The sequence below is a fragment of the Akebia trifoliata genome, chromosome 2 (genome assembly GCF_017979445.1).
Source record: "Akebia trifoliata isolate Shusen 1 chromosome 2, ASM1797944v1, whole genome shotgun sequence".
NCBI classification, from domain to species: domain Eukaryota; kingdom Viridiplantae; phylum Streptophyta; class Magnoliopsida; order Ranunculales; family Lardizabalaceae; genus Akebia; species Akebia trifoliata.
This window is the reverse complement of record NC_141376.1, coordinates 6,372,858-6,383,352: the sequence shown is the minus strand read 5'-3', so window position 1 is coordinate 6,383,352 and position 10,495 is coordinate 6,372,858. Positions and strand designations below refer to the sequence as shown.

Sequence of the window (10,495 nt, the reverse complement as noted above, 5' to 3'; positions counted from 1 at the left end):
GCATCAGATGTGCTACTGTTTAGTCTGAGGACTGACTAGTTGCAGATCACCTACCATCACTTGGAATCCAGCCTATTAATGATAGGGGCAATTTTACCATTTTCTTCAAATATTGGATGACGTAGTAAGAAACGATCTATCCATCCTTGCAAAGGGCCAACCACCTAATGCTAGCTACATCATCATCATCATCAAAACCATATGAAAAAGACCTAAGCCTTAGAATTTGGACCATAAAAAATCTATACAAGGCATATTAAAAATAAATATAATTAACAGATGGTTAAGATCACCTAACCAGTCTAATTTTTGGTCTAAGAAGCCGTTCAATAATTATGCCCTTTGGGTTAAGGGGAGTTTTTACCCACTCTCATGGTTGATGACTTCTAATTAATTGATATTAAACATATTCTTTCTCTGTCTTACAAAGATATTCTAGGTCCAAGTTCTCTTTTACCTAAGTAAACTTAACCCATGGAACCAAATGTTGATCATTGGCATAAAATAACCATTATGACTTCAGCATTTAGGATGAAAGGATAAAAAATAAAATAAAAATGAAACAAGCTTGGGGAAATGGAATTCTTAATTCCACTTTCAAGGCATTGCAGTGGACAATAAAAAACAAGGGACTGCAATCGTGTTGGAAGTATAACAAGTACAGTAGATTCTCACCTCAATCATCCATACACACTGAACTAAAATTTGACAAGAATAACACCAAGTGGACAACAATTTTGTGGCTCTAACACATTAAAAAGGACCTCATCTGTGATACTGGATGGCTCCACTTCCATGATACTTGGCCAAACTTGTGACCATAAGCTTCTGCCACACCTGAATTTTGAGCCCAGTGGGATGTGGTTGGCCCGTGCCTAACAAAGAGCCAGTCATGTAGAACAGCATTGACAGGGACACAAGGGAGTCTAATCAGCAATAATCCGTGTTGTCTTGGACAAACAGTATAGAACAACTGGTACTTATAGGAGTTCCCACTAACTTATTGAGCCTTTGCTAGGGTCCGGCTAGACACACCATGCAACAATTTGACAAATCCAAGAAAGCTCAACTTCCCATCTGTGTGTCTTATCCAGTCATGAAGAACAGCATGAACAGGGACAGAAGGTCCAAGTCCAAGTTCCTGAAAGAAAATTATTACAAAAAAGAAAACTGTCTACGTTAGTTGTGTTTTGAAAATCAAATTCAAGTTTCCTATTTGGCCAGCTGAAAAGATATAACTAGAGTAGAAAGAAGAAACGATTGTTTAAAGATATACCCATTTTGAATAAAAATCATAAGTCACTGGAGGTTTGCACAACTTGGTTAAAAAGGAAACTAAGACATTTATGCTGAATTAATAAAAAGCGGTAATAGAGCCACTAGAGCCACTACAGAAGAAGGAAGAAAAGAACAAAATAATTTTGGTCCCACGAAATAATATGGACTCCATGGTGGGTTCTTATATGCTATGCCCTCCAGATCATTAGGATCAAAATAAAGGAATCTTGTAAGATGACATTAAGATCAGCCATGCTCTATGTATAGCGTAATGATGGGCATCATGAAACAACTTAGTAGAGATGAGGATGTTAAGATGAATGGGTAGCAAAGCTAAGAATAACAATTGGGACTGAATACATGTGAGAAAATTAGGAATAGACTCTATAGGAGATTTTTGCTTTTTTTAATAAAGTCAACTGAGATCATAGTAGGCAAGTACAACAAGCCAAAATAGGCATAGGGGAAGAGTGCTTGGATGCAAGTCAAAGGGTCCGAAAAAGGTGAGGCTGGAGATGATGTAGATGGAGGTATTAAGAATGGATATGATGATAATGATACACACACTCTTTTGTAACCCTAAGAAATAGGTTTTTGTTGACATTCATTTTGTCCAGCAATGCTTTTCTTAACCTACACCATGTGACATATCTGCAAAAAGCATCTGAAGTCATTGTAAGAAATCATAACTCCTAGGGTGCTATATGGAAAAGTGCTCATTGAGAAGAAGCAGATTGCCTAAGTGGAGAGAACCCGAAGCCTGAAAAACTTTCTCCTAAGTGTAGCCCATGCAGTGTCATTGTGTTCCTTGCGTTGCTCTCTCTGCCTCGTGATTTTGCTTACTTGTGAGAGTTTCACCTCATTTGGTGTGCATTGCTATCTTTGTATTTTCTTAGGTTGACCAGCAAGCCATCAAGATGGGGTTGTTACAAGGTGAGCCAGATAAAAGGTTTGGACAATTGGCCATGGAATGCATAATTGAAACAACTAAGCATGCCCCCCTTTAAAGAATAGCAATGATGAAAGACTTGACGTTTTTTACAATTGTCAATCTCCTATAAGAACCAATGAATATTCAAGATTCTTGTGAGCATTGCACATATTGTACCTTTAAATCTAAACGGAGGAGTTGTGATCCTCTTTTAGTTCAATCCAAATCCAATGAAGCACTATAACTCTTGTTATGTCATGAGTCCCAAAATAAAAATGCTAAATAGTGGACCCCCCGAAATGTGTTGGTACCAACAATAGTAGAACTAGAGTTCCAACCCCAGACTAGACCCCAGATTTTGTCTTTTTCCAACAAATAGAATCCAAATCATGATGATCTCTATATAATTCAGTAGTTCTTCTACAATGCCAATCAAAAAGATATGTAAACGACCAAAGGGGAATATGGAGTCACGGATTTTAAGACTATCGGGCAGTCAATGTTGGATCAAGTATGCTTTTTTTTTTTTATATCAAGTATGCTTAATCATAAAGGGGGAAAAAAATCCAACTTACAGAAGCAAGTTCTTCAATCATAATAGCTCTATTCCCATCTTTTTCAAAAAGTTCATAGGCACAACGAGCATGTTGTTCCCACCGATCAAGTGCTTCAAGCTGATGGACACTTAATGCGGCAGCGCAGAATTCTTCAAAATCCATCCTTCTGTACTGAAGAGCATTTAGCTGTCATAGAAAGGAGGCAGATAGTGAAACCATTTTCCAGTTAGAAACCAAACAAGATTGACCACACAAAACATAGTAAAGTACAGATTCGGTTAGCAGTCAAGTATCTACCGAAGCAAGAAAATCATGAACACGGGACTCCTTCATTGCATCTGTTGCATTTTTCATCAAAGCCTGTCCAGAAATAAATGGTTGAAAACATCCTTCATAATAATCCGGTAAAGAAATTTAAACAAACTACTTGAAAAAGCTAACCATCCTGATATTATCTAAGGTTATGCAATCATTTTTGTTTGGCTCCAATAGTGCATACTGTTCCTTCAAGTAAAAGAGTTCTTCCACAGTCAACGTTTTTGACAGAGCCTGCCACCCAAATGCAAATGAAACAAAATTTAATGAGAATGTAATCAATCAGTTTATCCTTCATGACAATCCAATAAATAGGTAGGAAGTTGCAGAAAGGTGTCAACGGGAATGTCATACAGCATACTCTCTTACACACAATAGAAATGTAGATATATATTTTCTTCATGAATATCACCAGATACACACCCTTAAAGCAGCCTTACGCAGAGATGATGAGCGCATGTATGCCTTCATGAGTTTGAATATTAGAATGTCGAGTGGTACTTTTACATCATTATAACTTCTAATCCAAGGATGACCTGCAAAAAAGAGGGGGGGGGGGGTTTTGCACAATTTCAGAAATATAACACCAGAAAACCAACATTTCTCTACTGAGGATGAGAGCACTCACTAAGAGCTTGAGCAGCAGTCATTCTTTTGCGTGGATCTTTATTCAATAGACGCTTGACAAAATCCTTCGCCTCAGAAGATAGTTCAGGCCAAGGTGATTCATCAAAACTTGGCTCGGCTTTTAAAACTGCCCGGAAGATCCCAGATTCAGTTCGAGCCCAAAACGGACGGCTCCCACATAGAAGAATATATGCTATTACGCCAATACTCCATACATCAGCTTCTGTGCTATAAGATCTATGTAAAACTTCAGGTGCAACATAGTATGCACTTCCAACAATGTCATTGAGCCTTTCATCTGCAAAGCACCAGAGGCATTAGAAACCCATTTATGACTCTCAGAACTGAAACTAGTCTAAAACCAACTAGCACTTGAAGTGGATACTTATCACTCAGGAATCAGGAATGACCTGGTTTCACAAAATCCGATAAGCCGAAATCTATAGCCTTCAACTGGGAGTTCTCATCCTTTGAAGAAAACAGGAAATTCTGACCCATTCAAATAGCTACTTTAAGTAACAATACAAGAAATAAACAAACAAAACAATAATAATAATATTTATCGAGCAATCCGCTGCACCCCAAAATATGCAATAACTTCTAAGATGGAAAGTCTTATTTTCCAAAAATAGAAGCAAATAAACAAGGGAATTGATCCCCTCATTTGAGTCTATATCATCATCATCTAAGCTTATCTAACACCATAGTTGATCTTCAATTGCCTCACTTCCTAAGCCAAAGCCCTTGGAATGTGGCAAGTCATTCCCAAGAGACAATGCCTTTTATGCAGGATTCACTTTCCTTGGATCTTTGCATGTTGTACAAGATTAGGACAGGATCTTCAGCCGAGACATGTCATCTTATGCAGTTATGCGGGCTCCACGTTTTGTTTGATGTGAAACCCTTGCATCAAACTTGGTTTCTTTAAAACTGTTGCCTTCTTTAGGATGCTTGGAAAAAAAGTACAAAATGTGTATTACTGTACTTTCGGAGAAATGACTAAAAATACACACATATAATAAGAAAAAAGAAAAAGCCAAAACATTATCATCATGACCACCATGAAAGCCTTATCCCAAATTTCTGGGGACAAAATACCCAAAAGCATATACTTATTTATCAAGCTTGGCAAAACAAAACATATCAATCTTCACAAGAAGAACCCGAACAAGCCATTCTTTTCTCATTAGACGAGTGATAATATCAACAAAATTCATTATATAAGAAACTGGCAAGTTTCCCTCTCTCTATTTCCCTTCTTAAAGGCCATTTAAAAATTCATAAGACAAAAGTAAAGTGCAAAATGTCTATCTTTTCCAGTTGATTAGAAAACTAAACTCAATAATAATATAAGGTAATGAACAAAATTGATTTTTCAAGGGACAAAAGGAGGGTTGGACCTGAAACTCGAACAAGTGGCTAGATGCATAAAAGGGCTTAAAAAGGGTTGGATAATTTGGCCTGCAATAAGATTTAGGTTGTGTATATGTAGTCATGTATACCAAAGTTTCAGCCTTAAGCAAATTTTTTACCCTACTTTTTTTTTTTTATAAGTAATTTTTTACCCTACTTATAAATGGGAACTCAAAATTTTCCATACGCCGAATCATTGCCTAGGGTTAAAATCATAAATCAATTTAATTAGGGCAGTAATATTACCACACTATTATAATGTGAAATCAACACCATAAGTGAATAGATGCTATACTGACAAAACCCCATTTTAGATATAGTGATTTTATAATAAAATCACTTATGGTGTGAATTCATATTATAATGGTGTAGTAATATCACAGCCCTTTAGTTATAGGTATGAGAAAAGTAATCATGGGAATGTGCTCTACCTCTGGCTTAAGATCCCGATGAACCACACCCTGTAGGTGGCAAAATGCAACAACATTCAATATTTGCACCATGACAGCCTTTGCATCATCTTCCGTGTACTTCCCACCCCTGTTCAAGGAAAGTAAGACTATCTAATTATAAATTATAGACTACTCCGAACTAAAGTGGTATCCATTCTCCAAATTAACATTTGAAAGCCTCACGAAACAAAGTTGAACTTGAACATCATTATTAAGACGAAGAAAAAATACCTTGAAAGTATTTTATCTAAAAGCTCACCTCCTTTGCATAACCTGAAATATGCATAATGAATCCATCAAACTCTGTATGCCTGATACAAGGTAAAAGGAGAAGTAATATAACACCCTTTGAAGAATGTCCATATATTCACCTATTGGGATGCCAATACATAGAACAAAGAGGTTTATTTAGGTAACATTATACACTAAACGGAATTTCTTACTTTCCTCTTTATTATCTCCCCTTTCTAGGTCTGTGTTCAATTGACCAATCCACAAAAGATGTAAATGATCCATTCTTTGTTAATTCGATCATATAAAATATCTGCATTTCTTATCTACTTGAGTACTGGATTGAACGCCTAAAACTCAAGATAGTATGTTATATGTACATCTACATCAGCTACTAACACAATTGTGGACCATGGAATTAAATTCCACCAAACTGGTGGATGCTAGCCATAAAAAAGTCATATAACAACTCGTTACTCATGTCTCCTTCAAATCATCCCCATCACTAGTGAGTGAGAACATGTTAATGTCACTTCAACATGTTAATTCAATTGTATAAAATATCTGCATTTCTTATCTACTTTACTGGATTGAACGCTTGAAACTCAAGATAGTGTTTTATATGTACATCTACATCAGCTACTAACACAATTGTGGACCATGGAATTAAATTCCATCATAATGGTGGATGCTAGCCATAAAACAAATTTCATATAACAACCAATTACACACGTCTTCTTCCAATCATCCCCATCACTAGTGAGTGAGAACATGTTAATGTCACTTTAACCTGAACATTGATATGAATAAGGGATCTGACATTACGTGGCTATTATCACCCAAAAGAAGAAGTAGCAACAGCACATGCCATTCATGCTTACGAGGACTAATTTCAAATAGCAGGATCTTATTTCAAGCTTACTCCATTACTATGTAGACATTGATGGTGTCTTCGTATGCATCATAAAATTGCACTAGATTATCATGTCCTGTCAAAGCTCTCAATATTTTCACCTCCCTTCGCACATCCTCAATGGCAATAGCCGTGGTCATCTGCCAACACAGGAATATATTTATGTTATTAGATAGGGAACCTTCAAATATATTCCACAATAAAGTAAGAAAAAAAGAAATGTCATGTACCTAGGATGCCCGAAAAAATCGACATGCCCAATATATCCATCTCAGCAGAAATAACATCTACTACATATGTACTTCCACATCACAATGTTCTCATTTCATAATTATTATTAGTTAGTTTCTTAACTCCGAACAATCGTTTTTTTAATCAACAAAACCGTGTAAAAAACAGTTATAACAATTATTTCGATAGAAACTTTGTGATATTAAAAGTTTCAAGCATTTTTTATGATGTTAACCCCAAAGGAAAACCTTTCCAATATCTAGATAAAGCAAGTCCTCAAAATGTATGATGGGATACCAATTCCAATACCTGCGATATTATCAATACTAATATCAAGTGCCATTAGTTCCCTACTCTAGGGACCTTTTAACAAGTCCAAAATGAGAAATAATATAACAGTCAAAACTCAGATCAAAAAGAAATCTAACAATAGAAATGGATTGAAAATGTAAAATAATTTGTCAAACTAGAATATCCAACCTAAATTTGAAGTAACTTTCTACCCCAGGTATCACTCCAGCTCCCGCGCCAACTTGTGCTTCATGCCACTAAAATTAAGCCTCTAACTTTGTCATTCTATCCACCAAAATATGGCCTTTCGTTTTCCTTTTTTACTTTTTAAAGGCATTTCTAGGTAAAAAGGAATTAAATAAGAATAAAAAAAGATAAGTCCTTGTTCACGCACATTCTAAACAAAAAATCTTCAACCCCCCCTTCTCCTGGACTTTCTCAAAGGCTTTACATCAAAAGAACGGAAGACCTAGAATGCCAATAATGACTTCTTGCAAAGAGTTATATCAACAAGAAATGTACAACTTAGAGGAAAGAGAAAGAGAAGATGCTAGACAATAACCAGCCATGAGAAGAATGGACTTCCCCATAAGGCACATGATAGGTTCTTAGTTTATACTACCACATTGCGCACAAGAAATAACTTGAGCCTGTTTTCTATTGCCCATTGCTACTCTCTGATGTGTTCATGCTCCCAAACAAGTGCATAAAAGGGAAATATTGTATCACCATCCACATTAAAGTATACCCATCAAACCTAGCCTCCCTTTGGTAAGCATGATTTTAGTTACCCCTATGTAGAAACTCCAATGCAACTCTCTGCCTATTCAAGCAGGAAGCTCCAAGAAAACCTTATCCAGTAAAACAATGATCTAACTAACATCAACCTTCTCCAATAATGAACCTTGTGACGATATAGGATTCATGTTGCCAACGCAGTAATTGGGATGAGGTGCAGACGATGATGCCACCATTTCCATTATTTTCCTCCTGATATAGCCAAAAGGTAAATATAAATTTCCAAGACCACTCGTTTCAGAAGGGAAACGAACTAGTGTGATCCTGATGAAGACAGTCAAAATGAAACTAACTCTGTTGTGCACAAAGAGTTTTACCGAACAACCTCTATGCTGTATCACAAAAAAGTGTCTGTTTTGACGCTTAAGTTATCCATTTTCTTTTCTTTTTTATCAATTAGAAGAATTAGAAGGAACTTTATTTATTTATTTTAAAAAGTGACTTGACTTATAACTCACATATCAAAGATCATCATATATGCTGTCTCAGTTCCCTCAATTCCTCCCCATATGGAAGTCAACTCAGTAAAATTGGACCTCCCGTATCATAAAGGCTAATTATGACCACCTCCAACTACAATTGTATTTGATAATCAATAAAACACTATTCCCTCCAAATTAAGCCAATCCACTTGAAGATATTGAGAACTTTCTTTTCCCATTACATCAGAACCCTCATGCAACAATCAATTTTACAACACAGAGTTATAGGCAACAATCACAAGCAACTCATTGCATGGTATAAAAATACGGGCACAATAATATTCATACATTTTCATCACCGGAACATGCATTCTGTAGAGAAAAACCAAATCCATTTTACAAAATTAAATTCAAACAATGGGCGCCAATAATTCACAACATATTAACCCCATGACATTCAAATTAACCCATGAATCAGTTCCAACAGACCAAGATCGAATTTTCAGACCAATCTTAACCAAGAAATCATTAATTCATAAAATAAATAAAAAATACATAGAGAAAGATCAAACCTTGGCCTTGGGGATGACCTTAACAGCAACCTGTTGTCCCTTGAGGTCCCCTTTCTTGAGCGTTGCAGCACAAGTATACCCAAAATGCCCTCGCCCCACTTCATCCCCAATCTCATACTTGTTCACAAAGTTCTTAGAAAACCCAAAACTCTTATCAAGCCCTGAAACAGCTTCAGCTTCATTCCCCTCAGGAATCGCCGCCTCATTTGGCTTCACCGATCCATGCCGCCTCGCCAAAAGCGCCCGAATGTGCTTAGCTGGAGAAGGAGGTGGGAACGGTCGTTTAAAGAACCTTCGTGGCGTAGAGTTAGAGCTCGGAGCAGGAGATTTCTTGGAAAATAAATAGTGAGCTGGACTTGGACTGTAAAAAGGGAAGAATGGAGACCGTTTTCCAACCTCCACGTCATCTTTTTGTTGCTGTTGTTGTTGCTGCTGATTCTGAGAGTGATTTTCGCTTCCGACATTAATGGGAGATGCAGAAGGCTTAGGGTTTTGGTTCCGTTGGTCTGTGGGAGTGGAAAGATTGGTCTTGGGCGAGGGTTTCGAGTTGCAGACCCCCATTTCGTCCCAACGAACACAATTGAGAAACCCTAATTCTTACAACATTTATCTTCTTTGGAACTCATCGTGTGGTTTGATCGAACATCTGGGAGTTTTTTTTTCTCTGGTTTGTCGACTCACTCGTCTTTTCTGTCTTCGGCTTCTTCATACCCGGTTAAAGTTGGAGATAAAGTTGGAATTGTAGGAATGGAAGGAGATTTGGGTAATTTAGATATACCCCCTCCCGTTTAAGTGAATATTTTCAATACCCCTAGTGTTTTCGAACTTATGACATGTGCCCCTTGACAATGAGCTTCGGTCATAAAAATAATAAAATGATCGAAATACCCTCGTTTTTTAGTTCTAGAAAAAAGAAAATCTAGATTTATTATTATTTATTTATAGAAACTCTTCATCTTCAATCTTAGATTTTGACAGCTACATCAACTTTTTCTACCCTACAAATTGATCAATTACTCATCAATCTTTAATAATTTCAATTAGAAGAAAGGGTTAGGTTTCGGTGAAAAAAAAAAAAAAAAACATGATATTAATAGTGTAAACATGAAATTCAATAATTAGGATTTATCTTTAATTTAAATATCTTTCAGATAACTAACAAATGTTGGGCACAGTGGCTAGGGTTTTAGGCAAAAGTTTGATAGTACGGGGGATTTAATAATTTTACGCTAGATCATCATAGAAGATCACAATTAATTGTTTGATAGGATTAGACCTATAACTTAGTTGGTTTGACACGTTGCAAAAAACAACTTTGAGGTTATAGGTTGAAATCCAGCTTACTCAAAAAATAAAATCAAAAGAAAGAGATTTACTGGACAAAGTTGTAATTTTATTACAAAAACTCTCTTTATCAAGTTTGTTACCGAGTCAATGTTACTTATGAATCAAATTAGCATTAAC

General features: G+C 36.3%; 1 protein-coding gene across 1 annotated transcript; it reads right to left on the bottom strand.

Moving 5' to 3' along the window:
- Positions 1 to 568: 568 nt before the first annotated feature.
- LOC147409145 (CDPK-related protein kinase-like) lies at positions 569 to 9,756 on the bottom strand. The gene is made up of 11 exons (XM_086425867.1): positions 9,032 to 9,756; positions 6,727 to 6,857; positions 5,805 to 5,846; positions 5,553 to 5,661; positions 4,119 to 4,197; positions 3,710 to 4,006; positions 3,505 to 3,617; positions 3,208 to 3,315; positions 3,064 to 3,126; positions 2,785 to 2,952; positions 569 to 1,141 (listed from the first exon to the last, which is right to left on the bottom strand). The coding sequence occupies exons 1-11, from the start codon at positions 9,590 to 9,592 to the stop codon at positions 1,001 to 1,003; spliced, it is 1,812 nt and encodes a 603-aa protein (XP_086281993.1). The 5' UTR covers positions 9,593 to 9,756; the 3' UTR covers positions 569 to 1,000.
- Positions 9,757 to 10,495: the final 739 nt, after the last annotated feature.

What these genes read in the sequence shown, in the direction of transcription:
- LOC147409145 (XM_086425867.1), bottom strand. Translation starts at nt 9,592, where the DNA reads ATGGGGGTCTGCAACTCGAAACCCTCGCCCAAGACCAATCTTTCCACT. An exon ending in AGGTCATCCCCAAGGCCAAG is followed by an intron (nt 6,858 to 9,031) that starts GTTTGATCTTTC and finishes CTGTGTTGGCAG; the next exon opens with ATGACCACGGCTATTGCCAT. An exon ending in TTCATGATTTTCTTGCTTCG is followed by an intron (nt 2,953 to 3,063) that starts GTAGATACTTGA and finishes TTTCTATGACAG; the next exon opens with CTAAATGCTCTTCAGTACAG.